Here is a 27,086-nt window from a genome sequence, read left to right as displayed (position 1 = left end):
ATAGATAAATACCCCATTACCGCGGAGTAAATTAACGATCGATGGTGTAGCGCCGGAGAAAAGGAGTCGGAGGTGGAGTGTCGGACACAGGAACAAAACTTGTTTTATTGGCAGACATCAAAACACTACTCGCATAACGGGGGGAACTCTGTGAACTCGTCACTTCAGAAGAGCAACAAAAAAAACAGTCCGTGCGGAACCCCGCACCCCAACTCGTGGTCCCGCGGGTGAATTATGTAAACACCACAATGGTACCTGTTTTAAAACCGGTTAATGTTTTTTTTTGATACAGCTGTTCGGTTAAAACCGGTTATTAAAGTAAGCGTTTTTTTGCGATCCCTAATGGAAACTGTTCACACAATTGCCTGTTTGAACCAAAACTGTGAGGTGAATGTGCTAACGGTTATGTAACGGGAATGGGCTAACGGGTCGGGAACCTATGGCTCGCGAGCCATGCCTGGCTCTTTTGATGGTTCCATATGGCTCGCAGAGCCCTCATACTGTACCGCTACTGTTGTATTAAGGTTAGTGTGAATGATGGCCTGGTAGGTGGTAGGTGCTACATGCATACTCGTGTTGTTTCTAATATATATATGGTACATTTCCTTCTTAAAAATAATTTGATGTTTACAGACGGTAAACAGACAGCAAACGCACAACACACATTAATACATTTGTATCCTAAACTGTAGATGAAAAGCCTGTCACTGGCGGCCGATTTTGATCGGCGGCCGAGTTGGATGTACATGTACATGTAGACCTATCAAACACCGTTAGTCTTGTAATATAAAACACAGCAAACAACACATACATGTAAAAATAGCGGTAGGAGGATATGGTTAAAGTGCAATACTAGGCTTAAACTTAACACTTATGAAGTGATCGCTGCACACGCGACTTGAAACTTTGGGACGAGTGAGATCTGCACGCGAGATATTACTGAGCCACTTCGCTTGCCATTTGCTCGACATTTCTTCTGTTTGGGGTCCTTGGGGCATAATTATTTTCGGAAATCGGAAAAACCGTCTTTTCCCTTCTTTGCTGAATTTGTTATAGCAGCCAATAACACAACACGTGTGCACCATCGTCTGAGAAGTCAAAAAGCGTCTTATGTAATCTAATGTAAACTGCGAAATAAGACCTCCCAATATGACGGCCAGAAAAGATTCAAAACGGATGTGACGTCACCTGCAAGTCACCTATATGGGCCCATTAGTTTTTTCACCACAAAACATGAATTTGATGTATACAGCTTTTTGTAACTCCCGCCATGAAATTCCTCTCGAGGGATTTGTTTTCGAGAAGAAGCAGGAAGTGACGTAATGGAAAGAGGCGCCTCCAAGTGGACTCGTTTGTTTCCATTAGTTTTACCTCCGGGAAGGTAGCTCGCTGTTCCTTTTTGTTAGCCAAAATGCCGGCTCATTGCATTGCTGGACATTGCTTGAACACTCGGGAGAATGGATTTACCCTTAATAAGTTTGCAAGAGACCCAGTTTGTCATGAAAAATGGATTTCACGGGTGCAGAGGACGAGAGCTTCGTGGGTTCCAAATGACAGGTAGGTGTGTATACAGCTACTAAAAAAAAATAATGTAATAAAAGTTCCGCCTACGATATGTGTCAATGTGTGTGTTTGACGGTGTCGGGCTCTGCATCGCTTCACCAGCAAAGGCTGCGCTTTGGGCTCGTGGACGGCGGCAGCTCTGAAGAACGCAGCCGACAATGCCTCACTCAGTCGCGTGCGCATAGTATAGCGCCCCAGCTCGATGATTGTGTTCATTGCGTACTGCGGCGTCTATGAACAACCCCTTAAAGCAGCACGGCTCGGCTCCATTATAAGCCACCACAGCACCGAAAATGAGCCACACCGGCTGAGGCGCCCCGTTCGCCGGTCACGGCTTCGGTGAAGGCTCCGCGTCGGGCTTACAGACAACGGCGACTCTGAAGAACGCAGCCGACAATGCCTCACTCAGTCGCGTGCGACGAAAATGCAGTAAAGCGCCCCGGTGTTGTTCATCGCGTACTGCGGCGGCTATGAGCAACCCCCTAAATCAGCACGGCTCGGCTCCGTGATAAGCCACCTCGGCGCCGAAAATGAGCCACACGGCCAGCTGCGATGAGCCCGGATGGCTCATCTCCGCCGCAGAAGTGGATCGGACGGGGAGGCGGTTTGGCCGTGATCGCATATCATCTGAATATGGCTCGAAACAATAGTGTAATATTGCCCCGGTAACTTCACTCTTTTGTGTGGTGTTCTCCTTTTCCAAAAGAGCTTCGTGTCAGAAGGGGCGTGTATGTCTCCCATAGTAGGGTGCGTCGCGTGTTTTCATTGGCGAATGTCCGGGTGACGTCACGGACAGAGGATGCAGCCAATATGCGACCACTTGGATGTCGTAGAATGATACTTTCTGCAACTTTGCGCATGGATGACACGCTCTCTGCTCATATTCATTTTTTTGTATAGACATTGAAGTGAAAAATGTTATATGTATTTTTCATTACAAGATCTATTTTAGAATGTTTATAGGGATGACACTTGACCTTTAATGTGTTATGGCACGCCATAGATCTGGTCTTGCTCTCTGAAAAGGTTATCAAACTTACAGTGATTCAGGCTTCTGGATTTAAATTAACAGTTTTGATGACCAACAATCATGATGTTATCCATCTTTAATAACTTCCAACACAAAGCTCCCTCATGGAAAATACAATGAAAAGTCTAGAAATCACAGCCTCCATTTGCAGATTGCACTTTCTCTCTGAACTTTGTCACAACACCTGCTTTTTTTCCCCAATCATTGGAGGTGCACAATCTGTAACAAGGCTAACAGCGCGTCTACCAAGGTCTAGAACCTGTATCCATGACATGCGGCAATCAAAATATTCCAAGGATCAAGTAGAGTCCTGTTTCGTAGAGTAGTTGTTTCAAGCATCTGAACCAGCTTTCACCCCATGCCTGTCTCGTGTGGGGTGTGCTAAAATGAGAATGGCTATTGTTATGTTACAAGGATAACTAATGAGTGAATTAAGGGAGAAACATCGCTACCAAAGGTAGTTGAAGCTGTAAAGCAATACACAAAGTATGTTCGAACCAAAGTTGGAATCAGAGCAAGAGGATACAGGACGGTCGTGAAGGGTTTGCTTTAGGTTGTTTTTTTCTGGTTTGTTTTAGGTTCTTTTTGTCTTTTGGGAGGTAGGTAAAGTTCATGCATTTTTTCTGACGCAGCTTAAGACTGCTCCTGTGTAATATTATTATTATATATGATATGTCGAGACGCCGTGTTCAAAAGCTAACGCAGATAACTGTTTTAGCTAAAACTATTTTGTGCACTGCAGATAATCTTAGCATTTGGCTTGGCATGATAGTGTTCTGTGTGCTTCTGAACAGCTATCTTTAAGACATATTTGATGAAAGAATGAAAAAAATAGTAGGTAGCATAATTTTGCACATGATGGATGTGCAGGCACTCCAAAGACGGCACATTTCCATAATACTGTATGTCACCATTAAGAGAGACACCACACCACACCAGCAATGTTGCATAGAATCAAAAGTTATTCACAGCATAAAATCTGAGTGGCAGTAAATTCTCACTCAGGCTCCATATTGTCTGGAAAGACCTAATTGGGAAACAATGCGTTTGGTCAACATTAGTTGAGATTTAACAGAGTTATATCAAGATCTTTTGCTAGCACAGTTCAAGTTTGTAAACAGTAACCCACGGGTCGTACGGCTTCCGGATTATTCACTGTGGGCTTTCCTTTCTAAGTGTGTTATTGATTCTTACAGCTGAGTCTCAAAGAGATGGTTATTGATCTGTGTTCTAAACAGGGAATTGTGATTGTGCCATAACGGTAGCTGATAGAAGCAGAGTCAGTGGGTTCGTTAGCCATGAGATTAACTACATAATAAGGGAGCAGAATAAGCGGCCAGAGAGGTTGAATTCAGGTTAATGGTATCAGAGGATTGAGGGTGACTATCTGCATGAAATGACTTGGCTTTTGTATTAAATCTGCTCTGAGGCCACAGCCGAAACGGGCCTATCGCTGGCATGTGCTCACCTAGACAAGTGTACTCAAGTGGTAGCAGACTCATTAAGGAAATTACAAGTTGACCTACCTGTGACCTGCAGCTTCTCTCCGGTGACCTCACACTTGAGGAAAAGGCGCCCCCTCCTTTCTGTGTAGTCGGTCCCACACAGGCTGGGCACATTCATGACACACAGCTTGTGGACGTTCATATCGCATGCTAGAGGACAAGATACAATATATTTTCTTTATTGTCTTTGATCCACATCTGGTAGATTATATTACATTGATATTGAGTAGAGTGTTCCCCCGTTCTCTTCCACGGTTCATTGTTTGCATCCTGCAATAGTGCAGATTTTTAAGTGATCTTAATTTATGGGTTTTTATTGTCCAGGGAAGTCCAAATTTAGATTTGCCCGTCTTCATAGGAGTACCATATAGTGACGCAACATGCCAGGCGGCACATACATCCACTGCAAGACTTGCACTGTAATCAAGAAGCAAGAAGAAGAGGCAGAGAAGGTCCCCAACCTCAAGCTCCGGTCATAGTTGTTGTTCCCACATAGTAGAGGGAATGTATGTCTGAATGTGTTGCTGTTGCTACTTTCAATTACACCACCTATTGTGTTACACTCTACATGTTGACATCAAGCTAGCAGACTTTCTCAAGTTGAAACAAAAATAAAAGAAATATGCTAACTTGGGATTCCTTGTAATAGAATATGGAGAGATACCATTCAAAAGTCTTGGCCTCCCATTAGGTTGATTGTTTTCACATGTATTGTATAATCACCATAACCAGTATATTGTAACAACAATAACAAATGCTAAAGCGTAGTATAGAATATTGGTACGGATAAGTGTATAGGTACATATTTTTATTATTTTATTTTGATTTCACGCCATGCCATGAACAGACAATATGAAATTATTATTAGTTAAAAGGTTATTCATGCGGTCTGCCACACTGCATTTTGTATGTGTGAATGTATTTTATGATATAATTGCTTCAATAAGTATAGTTATATTGTTTTTAAAATGAGAATAAATTACTACTATTATTATGGAAACTACTTTACATATACGTTTTGCCCACCCGTGCTGTACATCATCTCATGATCCAGCTCATACCACAGACTTTGTATCCTGTATGACCCACATGCAACTATTACATCAATAATCTGCACTCATATTCTGAGTGTAATTTGATTTGCATATGTACATTATAGACAGCTCATGATGATGTAAACAATTATGTTGTGGAGTACATACTGTATATGTTCTTGAGCCGCATCAGGTACACACAAACAGTTTCCCTATTCATTCATTCTTTCAAACTTTTGTTTTAATTAGAGATCATTCAGGTACAGTATTTATAATTTTATCATTTATAACCATGTAAACAACAGAGCAAAGCATTGCATTCAAAAGCAAAATAGTTCTGATCAACTTATTGAAACAAGGCTCTAATAATAGTATTTCAAATATGTTTCCAATGACATCTTCCTGTAAAAACACCCAGAGCAGAACCTTGAATGTGGCCTTGAGATGTGTTATTTTAACGTGTTTAATTCATATAGTGGTTCCAGTTTGGAATTCAGCAAAAGCACATTTTAACTTTACATGTGATTGGAAATCTGTCCAGAACAGCTGGAGAATATATCATTTTCGCCAAATTTGCATAGTTGGATGCATCCCAGAAAATAGAGGAAAAAAACATCAAAGAGCTGCTGCAAAGCTACTTAAAGCTATTTGTTAACATTCTTAGCCTAAATTGCCCAAAGTTACCATGACGACAGCAAGAGTTGCCAAAACTCAGTTTTAGATTTTTGTACTGCACGATCATTTTGAGATGGTTTCGTAAATAGGTTTCATACAGATATCAAAATACACCAATGTCCAATTCACTGGTTATTATCCATTTGTGGGAAGAAAATGAACACGCTTCATAATACAAACACAATAATAAACTCGTAATTTTTTTTAATGAATGCATCCCTTACAGTGCTGCAAAACTAAGCATTATTATCTTTGTCAAGGAAGAAGTCACATCACATTGTTCGTGTGTACCTAATGTGGTGACCGGCGAATGTAGAGTATTGCGTGTGTGAAATTTCACTTTGTTTTGTGTTCAAATACTGTATGTAGTATACGTTGCACTGCATATGAATCACTCACTGTCACATTTCATGCCCTGGTGGATCAGGCCGTACAGCAGAGAGCCACAGTGGTCACAGAAGGTCGGGCTCCCAAAGGTGTGGAGCTTAAATTTATGTTTCGTTCGGGGATCCTGAAGAAATAAACAACAGAGAAATGGACAAAAATTAAGCCAGTAGTTTTTTTGTTTTGTTACATATACAGTACATTCTATATATGTGAAGCAAAATGTTCATAAACCAAAGTAATGGTTCCAATTAAAATGACTCAAAATAAAAATCTATTACAGCTCCAGAACAAAGTTATGTTTACCTTATTAAAGATGTTGAAAAAAATTTAAAACACACTTTGTTCCGAAGAAAGAAACAGAAGCTTTGCAACCAAATCACCATCCAAACTTGTAGTGGCTGTTTTAAGCCAGTGGTTTCCATGGTGAACGCAACAAGGCTGTGTACTCGTGAAGTGAAAGATGGCATCTTTGAAAGCAATAAAGGGAGGGGGCCTTCTATTGAAACGGACCAAAAAACCCTGCATACACTATCATCAGCAAGTTTTTGTATCGTGGCTGAAGGTGGATCTTTTCCGTGTTTTTCTCTGTGGCATCGGCAGAATCACGCTCAAGAATGAGGAACTTCAAAATTCCCAAACACTATGCCTGGCAGTTTTCACTTTGATTTGGGTTCATTTAAATTGAAAAAATAAATAAATAAATGGGAAAAGAAAATTTAAAAATTGCCGCAAGGAACCAACGATGTTTGTGTTTTCTAGTGCCATAACATCAATGCTTGTGAATCAAAAATAGTGCTTGTGTTTCCAGAACTTTAGTTTTGACTATCATAGCTATCCAGATGTCACACAGTTAGTTACAGAGACCAGTGTCTCCAGATGACTGTAGTTCAATTGAGGTGTTGTGCCACTGTCTGAAGCAGATAACGATGAGCCAAAATTTCCTTCAACTAAACCACAACAAATGAGATAATTTTTGGCAATAAAAAAAAAGGATTGCTGTTCATAAATATCTGGACTCACCATCTTTAAAAAGCAAAGACCAGGTTCAACATTGGTGTTCTGATAGATTCCAACCTGACCTTCAACAGTCATATCAAATCAATTCCTAAACCTGCCTTTTACCATCTGAAGAACATATCTTGTGTGAAGCAGACCAGGATAAGCTCATTCATGCTTTTATCTCAAGAAGATTTGACCATTGTAATAGTCTTCTGACTGGACTCCCCAAAAAGAGCATTAAAGAGCTGCAGCTCATTCAGAATGGTGCACCTTGGGTTCTGACCAGAACAAATAGGTCAGAGCATATAACTCCAATTCTAAAGTCCTTACACTGGCTTCCAGTCAGCATTACAATACATTTTAAAGTTCTGCTACTGGTCTATAAATCACTAAATGGTTTATGTCCTGAATACATGAAAGAAATGCTAACAGAATACAAACCCAGTAGGGCTCTGAGATCGAGTGATTCAGGTCAAATAATGGAATGCAGTCCAAAGCAAACATGGTGACGCAGCATTTAGCTATCATGCTGCACACAAGTGGAATAGTCGTGTCAGCCCCGAGAGGGAGTGTTTTCGAATACAGATTAAAAACTCTTTTTTTTTCTCGTGCATTTTTTAGAGTTCCACATTTCAGTGATATTTCTCACACTAAAAGCAGTTTTACTTTTACTCTTTGAAATGTTTTTCTTTCTGTTTGAATGGTTTTAATCATGTAGAGCGCATTGAGTTATGTTGTGTATGAAATGTGTTATCCAAATAAATTTTCTTTGCTGTGCTTAAAACCAGGTCAGTTTTCTTCAAAAATGTATTTCTAAATCAAATTGTTGTTCACTGCGCAATAATGCATCATATTTTTGGGGAATGGTAGCTTTTAACATACAGAAATATATTTCTCTATACAAATGCAAGGGAGCTGAAACAGGACAAGGTAGAAAAACTGGAACAAATGCATTTGGTTTATTTATCAATTCAGCAGTCAGTAGTAATTACAGTGATGTAAATAAATGATTATTCAGGAGCTAAAAATGAATCCTCTTAGTTTTTATTGCTTTGATTTTGTTGTAAAATGTAGGTTGTGAGCTGACAAATTAATGCTCATAAATGTGATTATTTTCAGTATTTTACATTAGATTGTGAGTTTTTTTATTTTCATTGCTACCAGTTATAATGCTAAACTTTGTCATGTCTTGGGCGTAGTCCTGAAGTACAGTTCCCTACATGATATACAAGTAGAGCTCTATAGAGCTCGTGCACATGATGTCATAGTTTGCACGGCGCCATATTGCTGGTCATACCTAGCTGCTCCGCAGAGCAGGAGTCGTTAAACTAGAGCAAAGTTTTCAAATTGTCCAAGACTGGTTGTGCTGTTGGTTGTCACAATGGATGACACAGTTCTTCAAAGATATCATTCTATAGAATACCAGCTGAAAAGATCAGAAAAGATCGATGAGTTGCCGGTCAAAGAAAGCTGCTCAGGAGTCTGCTGAACCACAGCAGATTTTGTGCTGTTGGTTGTCACAATAGACAAGACCGTTCTTCAAAGAGATCATTCTATGAAATACCAGCTGAAAAGACGAGAAAAGATCTATGGATTTCGACAACTAAACGGGATGGATGATTCCCAACGAAATACACACGCCTGTGTAGCAATCATTTAATTTCAGGTAAAAATTATTCCTGTCAATCTCAAATTATCAAGAAGTGTTTATAATGCCAAGTTGACTCGTTTGTGAACCAGGCATACTTAAAAAAAAAAGAAATTAAACCGTCTGTCGCAAAGAAGCTTTACGTGTGGCAAGATACACCTCCGTGTATGGAGGAGACGACTTCCTATCCTAATTTTTTTTATCTAGTCATAGTTAATGAATGTGAGTTTGTGTAAAAGCAGGAGTCATTTTTTTAAATATTGGTATTTGTACTGAAAAAATCTGGGTGGGTCCATCGCTATGTGTGATTTATTCCTGATTGAGAACTGATCCAGCAACGACGTATTTATGCGTCCAGACTTTTATACACTTTCAAACTTTTCTGTGTAAATCTCGACCATTTTACTCACCAGATACATGTGTGTATCCAGTTGTCCAAGACAAGCGGAAGCGTATTAACAGTCCAATTTCTTATCGGAGAAAACATCGACTTTGGGATTAAATATGGAGTCTCTATGCCAAGTGTCTCTCATTTTTCTATGTACCTTCGTTTATTATCACCTTGGAAATGTTTAACGGTATCGGACAAAACTCTGGGTGTCGTGCTATAAGACATATTTTCGTTTCGTCGCAACGGAATTAACTTGCAACAATGCTTTGTTTGACCGGCAATATGGCGATGTCACGTGATTTTTTGACGTAGGTGCACGAGCTCTATATGTGAGGGGAAGTCTAACCTTTTCTAAATATTATCCATCCATTTTCTGCACCCCTCGTGTTATTTTATTTTCTAAAAAAAGAGACTGCAAAATAAAGCTATACGGTCATTACAATAAAAATAAATTATAAAAAACAACAAATCTAATTGTGTAATTTCTGGAATATCGAATGTGTATTTCTTTGTCAAATTGACACTTGGTTTCCCCTTAAGAGTAAAGAAAAATTATTGAAGAATAAAATGCAGATTTTACAATAAAGAAAGCTCCCAAGCACTAATATAATTTGAGACATCATCTGGTGTGCCAAGGAAAACAATCCAGTTTCACTTACCCCTTGGAATTTTTGGAATGATGCATCTTTCCGAAAATTTTGCAAGTATTCCAGGTTTGTGTTCAACTAAACAGACCTGCATTTCTCAGTGACTAAGTAAATCTAGGCATAAATTAAGAGGAAATCATCATGATTTCAGCATGTATAGTTTTTGTCACATTTTTTGTTTGCCGTTGTCTCTTTGAGTCTTGTCTAGTACAAGATGTGTACCTTGAGTCAATACAGATTGAGAAAAGACTATTATAAAACAATTCGAGGTGAAAGGTAGTTAAGTGAAAGGTAGAAAGGTCTCAGGTAGTTCGACACTAGCTGATGGACTGATGCACAGAAAGCTCACTGAGTCTCTGCAAATGCTAGTTTGGAGGGCCTAGGCCAAGGTAGGAACCAAGGACTTCTCAACTGTGAGGGAGATGTGCTCATCACCATTATATTGTGCTGCCCTCTTGAATATCACACTTGAATGTTCAACAAGTTATTTATAATATACAAGAATAAAAAAACAGCTGATCTCATAGCACATCCTGTAGCATCATACAAAATTCCCGCCAGTTTAGAAATTCAAATGTTGGGAAAGGCTTCTCCAGGACCAAGATGTCACTTTCCAATGACCTAAATTGAATAAACGATGCACAAATATGTGTGGACATAATCTGAATTTTTAATTCCGAATATTGGAGATCTAAAATAAAATGCAGGATTTCAATTATCCTCAAATCTTAATACTTAAGTGCATACCAGAAATGGGAAAAAAAAAGAAGACATCAAAGAGATGCTGCAAAGCTGCTTGTAACGTGCTTAGGCTAAATTTACAAAAGATACCATGGCAACACGTGCAGGTGGTGATGGACTAGCCACCATTTTTTTTCTGAAATAATGCACTGCATTTGTTGTTGATGCCTTTTAACCTGGTTTCATCAAGTAGAAAGTTATTTATGAAAGCATAGGTTTAATTTCTGACTTTACCATGTAAGAAGCAGTAATAATCAGATTCAATGGAAACTTTTGAAGAATGAGGCACAAAAAAAAAACTCAACAGAATAGTGAATATGGTTCCTGGTTACTATCAGGAGGAGTCACTGATGGTGTAGTGGTACACACACCTGACTTTGGTGCAGCCAGCATGGATTCATCTCCTGTTCAGTGATGGTGTCAATATTTTCCCAGCGCTTGACTGGCCACCAGTTCAGGGTGTAGTCCGCCTTTCACCATAGGTTAGCTGGCTTAGGCTCCAGTACGCCCGTGACTCATGTGAGCATATGTGGCTTGGAAAATAGATGGATGGATGGATGGATGGATGGTTAGTGCCGTCCCCTGTGTTTAATAACTTCATCTATCCATTTACTTTGAGGTCTTGTCGTGGTGGCCTGAGTCCAGTGGTATCCAATTGATCATTTCCACAGTTCACCTTTTGTCAGGTCTTTGGGCACCGTGGCCAGCCCATTGCCATTTAAGGCTTTTTATTTTTGATGTCGGTAACTAATGGGCTGTCTTTACCAACTACATCGTTTCTTGTTGCAAATATTTATTTTCAACATTTGGCGTTCCAGGTTCCTTTGGGTTACAGGGAGCCTTTGTATGATTGGCATTCGTAGTCTTGTTTTCATTACCGTGAGGACTGTTAAATACACTTTTCGAAAACTTTTCTTTCAAGCAAATCGGAACATTGTTCTTCAATAGAACACTAAGCCTTCCATAAGACTGTCAGGAAAGCTTTATGCGGCTTTCAACTTCATTGCTTGTATTTCCATCCATTGTTACAAGTTTTCCTAAATAGATGTAGTTATCAAAAGCATCTAGGACATTGCCATCAATTTTGACATGTTTTTGTGGACTGTAATGGTTGAACATTTTGCATACAACGGGGTTGGTGTTTTTAAACACAAGACACTGGACCTTTTGTGCACTCTGTGAGAGTCCACATTCTCCAGTAAGCAGCCAGATGACAGCGTGCACAGACTGGGGTTGACAGAAGGGGCAGAAGGGGGGAAGGGGGACATGCCTGCTGCAGTTAGTCATGTCCACATCCACACAGCTGATCCTGAAGGACAATCCTCTTGTTACCTCACCCCCTCTGTGCTTTGTTCCTTCCACGGTGGCCCCAACAAGTGATTGCGACAGATCAGATGGAAGATTTTTTTTTTTTTTTTTTTTTATCAACAACAGCTTTTGATTGTTGAAACAGGTCTTGGATGTACCAAGGCGGAATAAATACAGGGGGCGATTTGGCATGGAGTCTTCTCAAATCCTTGATGCTGTGGCACTTATAAGCTTTCAGGTAGTGGCCAATCCCTGGACAGGGAGCCACAGTACCTGGAGAAAACCCACACAGGACAGGAAGAACATGTAAACTACATACTGGAGGGAATGAACCCAGATTTAGACCCAGGACTTCTCATCCTTTACTCATTTCACACTGTAATGAATGAAGAATGAAGGAAGGAGAGACAGTGGATGACTGACTATACACACACACACACACTATATAATTATATAGTATATTGTTGTAATTATGTCTTATGTACGGTATAAACACATTTGCGTCTGGTCAAAACCTTTTGTGCATCTAACTGAAATTACCTTAAATTCCACTTCACATATACTTCTGAAGCGTGCTGCTGGATTTGTGATTGGCACATCTGCATCACAGGTCTGAGTTTGGTGTTAAAATCTATCTGACAACCTTCCTGTGTGAAGTCTGCATGTTTTCCTCATGCTTGTTTAGTTTGTGTGCGTGCGCATGCGTGTACGTGTGTGTGTACTCCAGCATCCTCCTACTTACCAAAATATGCATGCTGATGTCACTGTAATCTGTAAGTTGGCCATCATATGTGAGTGAAAATGGTTGTTTGTCTATATGTGCCCTGCAATTGGCTGGTGACCAATCCATAGTATATCCTGCCTCTACCCTAGAGACAGTTGCTATAATGAGAACATGTGGTACATAAAATGGATGACTGGAGGAAAGGATGAATGGCTTGATGTAAATTGTACTGAGCAGGCAGAGCCTTTCTTTTATATGTCACTCTTTTTCCTTTTTTTTTGTGGTGACTTCACACACACACACACACACACACACACACAAACCAAACAAAAGGTCAAGAAAATGCAAAACCTGATTTACCACTAAAAAATCCTGCATTACCTAAGCAATGTTGAACTTTGGAAGACTCCCACTGCTACCACTTTTGGCACACTCCACTTCGGAGGTCAGACTGTGTAAAATTTAGGCCCGTTAAATGGTAAAATTTGAATTAGCAATTCATTATTAATCATACTCATAAATGAATCATTTTCCCCTCAGTAATTACTCAAATAAATTCACATTAGGCGATGTGGCAGGTGTGAAAAGTTATAATGATTTGCAAGCGTCTATTTAAAGATTGACTAGTGGGAAGGTGTAATCTGTACAAAATGAAACCTCTAAATGAACATAAATGACTACACATTCCTGCGCAGACAGAGTTGCCCATTAAGACATCCTCTCTGCCTGGGACCACACGGCCGTCTCAGGTCCTCCAGCTTTTCTCCCTGATTACACCCTTAGCGAGCCTTAATGGGAAATTCAGGAGTGACTGGGTAGAGATGGCCTGCCACAGCAGCGGTGTCGGGACAAATGAGTAACGTAATCACTTGGCTCAATAGAGGAGAGGTGTTTTGGCAAAGCAGCCCAGGGTGTATTACAAGCCAGCCTGGAAGATGGTTGACCTTTAGGAGCACTGGGGCAATTAGTAGTACGCCATCGGGGCTCTGTGGCTCGAATGTACCCTTCACAGCTTTGCATCTTGCTGCTCATCAGAATAGAATGACACACTCAATTGGCTTCTTTTTCAACAGTTCTTATAGGGTTTGTGTGGAATATCTGCAATCAAGCCATTAATGGGTATTTATATGGGATTGTGTACTTGACAATATAGTCATTCATATTGTTTTATGATGTTTAGATTACTCTGCATGTTATTTACATGTATTTCATTACTTTTAAAACACATCCATAAATTTTCTTTGCCGCCTATCCGCACGACGGTCGCGAGAGCGCTGGAGCAAATCCCAACTGTCAACGGGCAGGAGGCGGGGTACACCCTGAACTGGTTGCCAGCCAATCGCAGGGCACATGGAGATAAACAGCCATACTCACAATCACACACAGGTGCAATTTAGAGTGTTCAATTAATGTTTCATGTTTTTGGTATGTGGGAAGAAACCCGGAGAATGCCCGGAGAAAAACCACGCAGGCATGGGGACAACATGCAAACTCCACACAAGTGGGTCCGGGATTGAACCCTGGACCTCAGAATTGAGAGGGCAATGCTTTACAGGTCCTCGACTAAAATAAATAATTTATGAATGATAGATGATCTTGATGTTTTCTAGCTGAAAACTTAACTCTTAACAAAATTAATTTTAAATAGAAGCTTTACTCTTGATAAGTAAGGTGAAAAATTGGTGTCCAACCTTTTTTCACTGGAATGTACAATGTTTAAAATGTCAGAAGTCGATACAATGTACCTGAAATGGGCAACAAAAACAGAGTTGTCAAAATGATGCACCGTGATGAACTGGTGATGGTAAAGATGTTAAGTAAACGGCAATCCTATAAATTATTATTGTGATCTTTCAGTGAGTGGAATCTGAACTAAAGAAAATGGTCAAGCAACAACTCATATATTTGAGGGAGGGCGACAATATTTCAGATGAACTGATCCTGCTTTTGTTACTGTGTTAAGGCCATGCAAATGTGTAGGTACAGCCAAAGGTCATGGAAAGCACTAATGAAAACCTCTAGAAGGTGGTGATGAATCAGAGGTCAGTTGACTCTTGTTGGCTAATTCGCCAAATTCACCAATCAAATTTATTTGGCAAGCATGCAGGATAGCAGGATATGCAGGAAGCCTTGTTTATGGAAAAATTTGGCACCGTGATGCTGAGCCAGGGTTTGTCAATAATAGGGGCATTTTTTTTTCAATTTACCCTATTGGAAATGTCAAGTCGACTTTTTTTTTTTTTTTCAAGCAGCATTATTGCGTAACACCCAATCCATCAGCAGGAACCTGGAGATGGTAAATAGATGTTCTAATGATACCGTCCTTCAGTTCACCTCTCATAGATATTTTTTTATATCAAGAACTCCATCCAAGCTTTAAGTGCTGAGTAATTGTGATTAATTGCAGTGGACACATCAGCTGAGAATGTAAAGGTTTCCTGGAGCCAGGAATATCATCAGTAATGGATCTATCTGTTCTATTATTCATGGTTTCAAAAGGGCTTGAAAATTCAACAAAATAAATACACTCTGTAAAGTACTGTACTGTAAATTGAACAGTACGGCAATTTTTAAAAAAGGCTGCTTTTCAGTTGAATCTTGTCGACTGCAGAAAGTAAGTCCTTTAATGAAGTACTGTGTGGAGTCAGAGAATGAACTGGATGATCATCAAAGAAGTGGAGTCGCTAATACAACCTGCCTGCATCCCACAGAGTCAAAAGACACCCACCTAGTGTGACATTTGCAGGATGTGTGTGATTGACATGAAACACACTAAATGTCACTCCTGTATGTCTCTTTATTGCCTTAATAGCTTTTGATCTCTATGATCCTCAAATTCCCATAGGATTTTCCTTTGTTTCTTCTTCTTCTCCTTCTTCCAGGGTACTTGAAGTGTTTTAAACATCATGTCTCACCAAGAGGTGACATTTGAAGGGGAGGTGATCGGTGGTTCTTCCATTACAGATTTTAAAATGGGTGTAGAATTTTACATAGCTCCCCCTAAGGTATCCCGTGTAAGTTATTTCAAACTATTGTCATGCTGATAAACCAAGAGTGGGAAATTACATTTGTCCAATGATAGGGTACAACAAAGTTTGGACAAGTTTTGCAAACAGCTCTGAACGATGACATTAGCAAACAATAGAATTCTACTCCTAATACAGCATGAGAGATGATCTGGGTGGCTCGCTCATCTGCCTCAAAGAGGTTTCAGGTTTGAATCTCTGGAGTTAATATTTTACCCATGCTGCTTTGTCCCAAAACTCCGGCTTCATCCCATATGCCTTATCTTTTATTAATTGAAGACTCTCAATCATCCAGAGGGGAAAATGTGAGTTTGAATAGTTGATTAACTTATTTTTACTGTGACCTTTATTTAACTCGGTAGGTCCATTGAGAACCAGTTCAATCAGACACTGATGACCTGGGCAAGAGCCAGCATAAGAGGTATCCATCCATTCATTTTCTAAGCTACTTATCCTCACAAGGATCACAGGAGAGATGGCGCCTATCCCAGTTATCTTTGGGTAGGAGGCGGGGTACACCCTGAACTGGTTGCCACCCAATCCTAGGGCACACAAAGACAAACAACAGTCCCACCCACAATCACACCTAAGGGTGTGAGAGTTTCCAATTAATGCATATTTTGGGATGTGGGAGAAAACCGGAGACCCCAGAGAAAACCCACATGAGCACAGGGAGAACATGCAAACTCGACACAGCAGGGCCAGGATCTGAACCCTGGTCCTCAGACCTGTGGGGCCAACGTTCCGGCCTGATGCACAACCGTGCCATCACCATAAGATGCAATTAGATGAAAATGATAAAAACCCAACATGTCATACCAAGACCAACATAAACAGAGGAACAATTCCAGTGATAAAAGAAAGTGCAGTGGTCTTGAACAGCTTTTTGTAAGAAGCTGTTAAAAGAAAACAGAAAGGGGGATGAAGGGATGGAACTTCAAAGTCTTTGACAGATGATTGTTGGCATGGAGATTGTGAATACTGTGATGATTTTTTTAACACTGACTGTAAATAAGGATTTTTTTCCCAATTAAGATTTTGTAAATCAACATACACCACTGAGGTTGTCAGCAAGAGTGCAGTGAGGACAGTTTATCAAGGAGTACAGCTGGCAGTGGTGCATACTGAAGGGACAAAACATTTGGCATTATGGTACACAACATCAGGTTCTTGAAGGAGGGATTTTCAGGCAGACCTGGACATTTTATCACCATAATCAACAATCAGAAAAACTGCCATTTTGACCAGGAGTGTTGGTCAATTAATCCATTTCAGTCAAATTTGTAATGTGATTAGCTGGCAACCAGTCCAGGTTGTACATCAATTCTTACCCCCAAGTGTGCTGGGATGGCTTACCAACAACATTGTGGACAAGCGCTATTGAAAATATATACAATAATATTACGTTACTAAAATATACTTTGACCAGCGTGTTGCAATTTTAGTCAGAGTAATTTTCTTCTCCTAGACGGGCCCTGTGTAGTAGTTCTCCTTTTCTCACAATATACTGTATTCCATAAATTTTTGACTAATAGGGAGACTGCTGCTTCAGTTAAAAATCCTGGTGTTCTCTGGTCTAAATTTTCAATAAGGTATCGTGTACACTAATTCATGCAGCACTTAATAGCATAATAATGCATGTGTCATTTTGCTGCACGGTTCTAGGACAGGGTTCCTACTCAGTCTGACCAAAAAAAATTAAGGGCTTTTTAGGGGCATTCTTAGGGGCTGACACGAAAAATTTAGGGCTGACACGGAAAAAATTTAGGGTCGACACGAAAAATTTAGGGCCATCGTGGGAAATCAAGAGTAAGGAAAAAAGACTCACCCAATGGTGCCATCAACCGTTCTTGGTTCATCAAATGTTCCAGTACCTCAGTACCTGTGACAGTGATCACCTGTCGCCCCTTGTGGTAGTTCTCATTGATATGACCATTGTCAATGTCTTCACATAACAGTCTACAGAAAAACAGATTCTAACTACAATTGCAACTATATACACAAATGTCTTCTACTGATGTCTGTCTCAGCACCCCTACGAGTCTAGCTCCTTGAGCCGACCCAGTGCCTCCTCTATTTGTTGCTGCAGAGTTGCCAAAGTGGCTCTCTTGTCCTTTGCTCTGCCTCTGAGTGCATTGGCCTCTGTGATAAACCTCAGATTCCTCGTTTCTTCTGCCTCCTCACACAGCCTGTCAGCCTTCTCATTAAGCGTAGATATGTCGGTCTCTATTCTGGATTTTTTGGCTTTGAGGCAGTAGAGATGAAAAGTGGGCAGCGATGCCAAATGTAGCCAGGTACGAAGTCTTCCTTTCCCCACAGTGGTAGTTTTTAGCAATGTCAATGTCTGGGAACATGATTGCAAACATTTTTGAATTATTTTCCACAAGATTTGTAACTGTAATGGCTGCAGATCACTTTTAAAGTCCACACGATCTCTGCCTTTAACGGCTGGTTGAAGTCGATGACTGGACAACTGTAGGTCCGCATGCACTGCTAGTACCACTGCCTGAAGTTGATGCTTCACTATCTTGATATTTTAGAAACAGATTCATACCAACGGAAGATGAGAGAGTCTTCGCCAAATCAGCGTGTCTCCTGTTTTTCCGGTGTGACTCCAGCGCTTTGACGCCCATCTTTGCAAGCTGGTAACTCTGCTTGCACAGATGGCAGCAAAACATGTGCCAATCTTTTGGATCTCGGCGAACCCAGCTCCCGAAATCCTTACTTTCAACCCAAGCATATTGAAAAATGCACTTCCCCATGATACAAGTTGGATCGATGAAAGAACTACGCTACGTCGTAACGAAGACGAAGTGAAATGCCTACTCACGGAAACAAACAATGGAATATCGACAAGATGGCGACAAGTTGTCAACACAGTCACTTCCGTTGACAATTTCCGGCTGTTTTGGATGCCAGAAGGATCGCTATTTTTTAAAATAAAAGATAATTTTTTTAGGGAGAATTTTGGCGGTAGAGGTCCTCCCTTTGATTTTTTTTAATTTAAGGCCTTTTTAGGGGCTTGACCGGTTTTCGCGGATTTTTAAGGACTTTCAGGAGCCCCTAAATGCACCTTCGAAAATTTAGGGGCTTTTAGGAACTTTTAGGGCCGCGTGGGAACCCTGTAGCAATATTGTTACACTTCAATAGTACTTTATGTCACATCAATAAAATTCAATCAAATGTCCCATTCACTCATAGACACACATGCACAAAAAAAGATAGAAGAACATCTATCCTTCACCTAGGAAGAAGAAATTGACTACAGGTTGGTTGCTAATAAGGTTTCCTTTCATGAACTAAGACAAGCAGAACCAAAGTTCAAAAGGTTAATTTGGAGAGAACAAACTGGAGTTATCATCAATCTGGACCAGAAGTGTTAGGCTAGACAGGGTTACTATTTTTAGCTCATAAATCACCAACCTCATTCCTCTTGGCCTTTCACTAAGCTGATGAGTGCTGAGAGGGAGGGTAGGTTGCCACTGCAGCTCACAGGGGGATTTCCTTCCTGTGTGCTAACTGTTTACATTTATCTGCAAGCAATGCACTAAATGATACGTGACATTTTAACTACCGTTTGGCCCAACTCAACTCACCAGACGTTAACATACCACCCGTCCTGTTAAGTCAGGGTGACGAAGAAGATGAAGTCCATGTCTGTTGACTTAAGGAGGGAGACAACATCACTATGGACTGATCACCCGTTAGTCAGTCAAAACATACAGTGAACACAGAAAGACAAATACGATGCAATATGGCTCTGAAATTTCAATTAGTTTTGTGTCGTGTTGACAAAAATGAACGACTTTGAATAAAATCGAATGGTTACCATTCTCAAATAAAGACATCATATTCCAACAAATATTTGGAAATTATATATTGAGGACCTTCGAGGGACAGATGGTGGAGGACTTTGCAAAAAGGATGGAAATGGCTGTAGTGAACACCTATTTCCAGAAGAGGCAGGAACATAGAGTGACCTACAAGAGTGGCGGTAGAAGCACGCAGGTGGATAATATTTTGTGCAGACGATATAATCTGAAGGAGGTTAATGACTGTAAAATAGTGGTAAGGTAGTGGTAGAGCAGAGTGTAGCTTGACAGCATAGGATGGTGGTGTGTAGGTTGACTCTGGTGGTGGGTAGGAAGATTAAGAAGACAAAGGAAGAGCAGAGAACCATGTAGTGGAAGCTGAGAAAGGAAGAATGTTGTGCAGCCTTTTGGAAAGAGATGAGACAGGCTCTCGATGGACAGGAGAAGCTCCTGGAAGACTGGACTACTACAGCCAAGGTGATCAGAGAGAGCGGCAGGAGAGTACTTGGTGTGTTCTTGGAGGAAAGGGGAGAAGGAGAATTGGTTGTGGAACCCCAAAATACAGGGAGTCATAGAAGGAAAGAGAGCGAAGAAGAAGTGGGATACTGAGAGGTCTGAGGACAGACGAAAGGAGTACATTGAGATGTGATGTAGGGCAAAGGTAGAGGTGGCAAAGGCTAAACAAGAGGCATATGAAGACATGTACACCAGGTTGGACACGAAAGAAGTACAATAGGATCTCGACAAGTTGGCCAAGCAGAGAGATAGAAAGGATGTGCAGCAGGTAAGGGTGATTAAGGATAGAGATGGAAATGTGTTGATTGGTCCCAGTAGTGTGCTAAATAGATGGAAAGAATACTTTGAGAAGTTGATGAATGAAGAAAATGAGCGAGAAGGAAGAGTAGAAGAGGTAAGTGTGAAGGACCAAGAAGTGGCAATGATTAGTAAGGGGGTAAGTTAGAAAGGCACTATAAAGCATGAAAAATGGAAAGGCAGTTGGTCCTGATGACATACCGGTGGAGGTATGGAAGCAATTTGGAGAGATGGCTGTGGAGTTTTTGACCAATTTATTCAACAGAATACTAGCGGGCGAAAAGATGCCTGAAGAATGGAGGAAAACTGTACTAGTTCCCATTTTTAAGAACAAAGGGGATGTTCAGAGCTGTGGGAATTATAGAGGAATAAAGTTGATGAGCCACAGAATGAAGTTATGGGAAAGAGTAGTGGAGGCTAGACTCAGGACAAAAGTATCTGCGAGCAACAGTATGGTTTCATGCCTAGAAAGTGTACCACAGATGCATTATTTGCCTTGAGGACGCTAGTGGAAGAGTACAAAGAAGGTCAGAGGGAGCTACATTGTGTCTTTGTGGATCTAGAGAAAGCCTATGACAGAATACCAAGAAAGTAACTGTGGTATTCATGCGTAAATCTGGTATGGCGGAGAAATATGTTAGAATAGTACAGGACATGTATGATGGCAGCAGAACAATAGTGACAGTAGAATTCAAGGTGGAGGTGGGACTTGCATCAGGGATCAGCGCTGAACCTCTCTGAGCACTTTCCTGTTTGCAGTGGTAATGGATAGGCTGACAGATGAGGTTAGACTGGATTCCCATGGGACCATAATGTTCGCAGATGATATTGTGATCTGTAGTGAAAGCAGGGAGCATGTGGAGGAACAATTAGAAAGACATGCACTGGAACGGAGAGGAATGAAGATTAGCCTAAGTAAAACGGAATGTGTGTGTGAACGAGAGAGGTGGAAGAAGAAGAGTGAAGTTCCATGGAGAAGAGATAGCGAAGGTGGACGACTTCAAATACTTGGGGTCAAGAATACAGAGAAATGGAGAGAGTGGTAAGGAAGTGAAGAAACAGGTCCAACCAGGTTGGAAAAGTTGGTGGAAAGTGTCTGGTGTGTTATGTGACAGAAGAGTCTCTGCTAGGATGAAAGGCAAAGTTTACAAAACAGAGGTGAGCCCGGCCATGATGGACGGATTAGAGACGGTGGCACTGAAGAAACAACAGGAAGCAGAACTGGAGGTGGGAGAAATTAAAATGTTGAGGTTCTCGCTCTGAGTGAGCAGGTCGGATAGGATTATAAATGAGCTCATTAGAGGGACAGCCAAAGTTGGATCTATTGGAGACAAGGGTCGATTGAACAGACTTTGATGGTTTGGACATGTCCAGGGGTGAGAGAGTGAGTATATTAGTAGAAGGGCAAAAGAACGAGAGGAAGACCAAAGAGAAGGTTGATTGATGTGGTGAGGGAAAACATAAGGGAAGTTGGGTTAGAGAGAAAGATGCAGAAGATAGGCTAAGATGGAAAAAGGTGAAACTGTAGCGACCCCTAACGGAACAAGCCGAAAGGAAAAGAAGAAAGAAGAAGATATTGAACCCAAAAGCGTGTATACTGGCGTATTTTGTCTGACAAAATTCCCGCCGGAGAAGTGTTTCTTTTTAGTTGAAAATGAATTACTTTAACCAGCGTCCCTCACTGTATCATGGCCACAGGGAGAAGCCGCGTTGGTTCTGCACCTGTGGGAGCCATAAATCCTTGCTGCTTTGGACCAACTGCTTCCTTAGAGGTAGCTCTCGTCATTTTCAACTTTGGTTCATTCCTTCTGTCGCAGATGCAGTCCAATTTGGCAATTTTTCCTTTCCAGCTTTGGTTGTGGCGTTGCCATGAAAATCTGTGCAGCTCCTTGGGGAAGAAAATTGGGTGCCACTTTCCACAGAGATCTCAGAGGAGAGCCATAACTACGACTGCACATGAGCAGAAACTATGCTCAGTAAGTCCTTGTCAGAATAATGATTGATTGTGATTTGAATCCAAAAATTCTCAGTCAATGTTCATTTTATTTCAGCCAATTTGGGTCAGCACCGATTCTTGAACAGCCCAAGTATTCGCTGAATAGAACATGCTATTACTGAACCTAAGATTACAGCACTAAAGGGTGGTCTTGCTCAGAGTCAAGGGATTCTGGGTTCCTGCTTGTGTGGTGCTCGAGCTTCCTCCCACATTCCAAAAAACAATGTAAGATTCATCGAATGCTTAAATTGTTCAAAGGTAAAAATGAGGTTGAATAATTGTTCGTCTATATGTTCCCTGTGATTGACTCCTACCAAGTGCACACGCTGCAAATCAACTGGGACCCTAATGAAGTAGTACAGTAGATGGCTAAACCTAAAATTGTTTTTGGACACCGGGAGGAAGCACAATGATTTCCAGCGAAGCAAAACAATGACATCCTCTCCCACTAGATTAGAGAAGGTACTTGTGTTATCCACTTGTTGCCATCCATAGAAAAAATATCAATAAAGGCCAGGAAATGACAAGTCAAGTATACTGAGTTTTAAATGGGACTTATTTGGGCAAATTACCGAGTAGGAGTTTGTCAAACTGGGAATGCTGAAACACATCTTAAATGGCTGACTTACTGTGGAGGCTTTAGTCTTAACTGTGGGGTGTGGGGCTACTGAATGAGTTTTGCCAGGGTCATGTTCAAAGCTGCACAACTACTTTATCTTTATTTTCACTCTCATACATGCACTTGCAGAAATTTGTGAATTTGTAATCTTTTCGGCCCAGCAAAAGTCAATTCATTTTTCACGTAAATGAGAAATAAACAGATTCTAATTAAAACTCAGCTAGATTGACATTGAGGTATTAATTAAGCTACAGTATAGGTCAATTGTTATGATGGTATTTTGCAGTGGCGTACAACTGCATTTTATTCTGTTGAATGCTCAGCTGTACCTAATAATTTGATGGGTGAACCTTTTCTTTAGTTTTCCAATGATTACGGCCCTTATCATGCCACAAGCAACTGTGGTGTGTACGTGGGTACTGTCTGGGTGTTAGGGACATGCAGGTTTCAACACGATACAGTCACTCTATCACTGAACTGGTCAAGCAGTACCATCAAATTTTTTGACATGGGGAATGTGATGCTTTACATTTTCAAGTAAAGCAGAACCGAAAGAGAGAATCAGGACACCTGACAACTGGACATTCCAATGGCAACACCAAGTTTACTTTTTTTTTTTTCAGAAGCAAAGGTGATATCATCTTGTCTGTCTGCTCAGAATTAGAATCAGAATCAGAAATAATGGCCAAGTATGTAACAACACACAAGGAATTTGTCTCTGGCAGTCAGTGCCACCCTGGTACGACATTCATGTTGAGTACTGAGAAGAACAACAAAAAATAGACATTCAGTTAATACGATCTATTCCTTATAAGAGTCACAATGATTTCCTGCAAAGCAAAACAATGAAACCAAGCTTATCATATTTTCTTTTGTCTATTTATAGAAATGTTTGTGTTTTTTCTTTTTCATTTCTTGAGGACTTTAACTAGATAATAACTTGGGGTTCCACTTGGATCATTAGAAAAAGATCCAGATGCCAAGTGGCAGACTAAAGAGGATGAGCAGACCATCTGTCAGTTGTATAACAATTAAACCAAGATGAGTTGGAAAAAGTTTTCGGGAGTCTTTTTCACCATAATGAGCCAGCTGACAGCACCAGTGCGTTTCTTTCTCTCTTTCCTAGTTTGAAGGCACTTAATGGTTTGCATTACACAATACTTCCATTGTGTGAAATATGTGAATTTGTATAGGAATATTTAGTTTTCCATTTTTGCAAATAAAACATTTCCCAAATTCACATTAAATCAAAATGTTTGTAAATGTAAATAAAGATAATATCCAAGATTATTTCAGGACAGAAATCTTTTTTTTAAATCAATAACCTATTTCATTTAGAGTCCAAATATGATGCGACAAAAATCATCCGAAAATGTCTGTTGTTCATCTCCCATAGCAAGTGGCACAGTGTCCTCTCAATGGCAACTGCACCAGCGTGACAGCTGTAAATAACGTACCAGGCAATTTGCCTGCCACTGGGATGTCGAGTGAGACTTCTGCAACTTTGCCCATGAATGACATGGTCTCCGCTCATTTTTTTTCATATTGACATTGAATTTAATAATATATGTAATTTTCATAACAATATATATTTGTATTTATGTATATGTATTTATAATGTATATAGGGATGTTGATAGACCTTTAAACAGCAATATGACAAATTGTCTTTACCTTTAATAACAGACATATTACAAGGATTCTTTTGTTATCAATCGATCCAGCCATCCATTTTCTGAGCCATATCGAATAGTGGTAATCATTTGTTGGGCATATGTAAGAACATAAGATGATCTCACATTTCTACATATGGCTTCAAATTCTTCACGGCTCTCTGAAGAAAACCACAACTACAATGTGGCCTGCGACAAATATTGACCCCTCCATAGAAACTGCGTCATCAGCGTCGCTGATCATTCAGAGGCCAGAGATCTGCATAAACCACGCCCCCTTTTGGCGTCCGCCGTTACCTCAGACAACGTTGCATGGTCCAGTATAGCTTTTGTTGCGTTTTATCGCGAATTTGGGTTCTTTAACAATAGATATGGTTAAGCGGTGTAGTCACGGACTTTGTAATAGTGACGACAGGTATCCTGAAAGGCTAGTTGGTGGAGTTCAATTCGTACCCTTTCCAAAACCGAAGACCCAGTACGAAAAATGTCTTCGATGGATCAAATTTTGTGGAAGATCGTTGATCAACTGAATCTATCTAAAATCAACTGGAACAGATATGTTTGCACGAAGGTAAGCCCTTTATTTGATTTTCAATACATGTCTCATATAAATGAATTAGCAGTTCTTCGCTTGCATAACATAGCTACGTGTGAATGATTGACAAACTTGATCTGTATTGAGTGATACTTTGCCATGATCTGACTGCACAAACGTGTCTCTGTTCGGCGGCTACCGAGCTAAGCTAAACTGGACAAGCGAGTCCTAAAAGCCTTCGACGTGCACCGAGATACCAAGACTGAAGGAAGGATGTTTGAGGACACTATAAAGTAGTGATTGTCGTACTCGGTCGGGACTTACGTAGGTTCTGCACTAACTCAAGAATAATTATTGAGGGGAGCGCGTGACGTTACACAAAGAAAACAATTCGTCTTTGGGTTATAATATATTATATTATGTGGCTTCTCTGTCTTCCTCTGACTCCGGAGAGATCTCGCGCTAATATCAATGGTTTCTCCGTGTAAATACCATTGAAATACCCCTCGCTGAAATACTTGAAGCCCTGCTGTCTGCTTTTCAACGATATTTCACTATTCGCTAAGAATGAGAGTGAGAAATCAGCTGATAAATTTCGCTCTAGTCTTCTTCCTGCGCCGCCATTTTTGCTAATTGTTTGTCTGAGGTTAGCACACGTGGGGTGACGTAACTTCAGGAGGCGTGGTTAAGTGCCCTGTACGGAGGGGTCATTTAGACTGAGACCTCTGCTACAGGGATCATAATCAGTGTAAAAAAATGTAGAAAAATTAATCATCCATCGATCCTTTTTATATAGTGTTTGTTCTTATCAACCTCATGGTGTGTGAGCTGGAGTCTATCAGATATAAATAAGAACTGGTGGGAAGAACAAACACATCAATTATGTGACACATCTACGTTGCATGCTCCTGCATGAGTAAGTGTGACTTTGGCTTTGAGTAAGTGTGACTTTGGCTTTTTGAATTATTTCTTGTTCTTCAGATGAGCTTTATAGTCCATGCAGGAAGCCTGGTCAACCTCAAATTTGCATTTCATTTTTGAAAGCCACATGTAAAGTATTAAAAATGTATCAATTTTCCCAGGTGAGTGACCTTATCCCAGCTAATCTAAGGACAACAAGATGACCTGACAAGCATGTAGTGGAAGGAAGCCAAACTACCCGGAGAAAACCCACACAAGATGGGAGAAGACAACAGAGAGCCTGAGCCAAAATTGAAACCCAGTGCCTCTTGATTGTGAGGCAGACATCCAAAATTAAATCAAACAAGTTATGATTTGGGGGTTGCACAATGGTGCAGCAGTAGAGTATTGGCCTCAGAGTTCTGAGGACCCGGGTTCAATCACGGCCCCGCCTGTGTGGAGTTTGCATGTTCTCTCTGTGGCTGCGTGGGTTTTCTCCAGGCACTCCCACATCCCCAAAACACGAATTAATTGGAGACTCTAAATTGCCCCTCGGTGTGATTGTGAGTGTGACAATTGTCTGTCTCCGTGTGCCCCATGATTGGCTGCCAAACATTTCAGAGTGTAGGCCGTCTCTTGCCTGATGAAAGGCTGGGATAGGCGCCAGCCCTCCCGCGATAGCCGTGAGGATAAGCGGCTCTGAAAATGGATGAATGGAAAGAAATAAAAAGTGGAATTTCTCCTACATTTCAATGAGGGCATTGTGAAGCAAATGCTAATGCAAATTATCGTAATTTCTCGAGTATAATTCGTCCTGAAGTATACCGCGCATCCCCTAAGTTGACCTAAAAAAAAAAAAAAAAAAAAAAAAATTGAAAACCCTTTTACCAATGTACAATGCACACCACTAATTTGGTGCTATCCGTATGCTCCAAAAATGAGGAGAATACCTCTATTTCTATTTTGCTGGATTTGTACTTTTATTGTTTGTACTTGTATTGTTTTACAAAAAATTGTCTGTACAACAATCATTAATAATAATCTTTGTGCATGTACTGATG

At 40.6% G+C, this 27,086-nt stretch overlaps 1 protein-coding gene across 1 annotated transcript in view; it reads right to left on the bottom strand.

The window, feature by feature from the left end:
* The window catches only part of prkcaa (protein kinase C, alpha, a), a 205,912-nt gene that overhangs the window by 83,130 nt on the left and 95,696 nt on the right, over positions 1 to 27,086 (bottom strand). The window contains exons 4-5 of the mRNA XM_061829216.1: positions 6,207 to 6,318; positions 4,120 to 4,248 (exon numbers count right to left, since the gene is read on the bottom strand). Coding sequence (XP_061685200.1) covers positions 4,120 to 4,248; positions 6,207 to 6,318 — 241 coding nt within the window. The remainder of the gene's footprint in view (positions 1 to 4,119; positions 4,249 to 6,206; positions 6,319 to 27,086) is intronic.

Source organism: Syngnathoides biaculeatus, chromosome 9 (assembly GCF_019802595.1).
Source record: "Syngnathoides biaculeatus isolate LvHL_M chromosome 9, ASM1980259v1, whole genome shotgun sequence".
Classification (NCBI taxonomy): Eukaryota; Metazoa; Chordata; class Actinopteri; order Syngnathiformes; family Syngnathidae; genus Syngnathoides; species Syngnathoides biaculeatus.
This window is presented reverse-complemented; position numbering and strand designations above follow the sequence as displayed.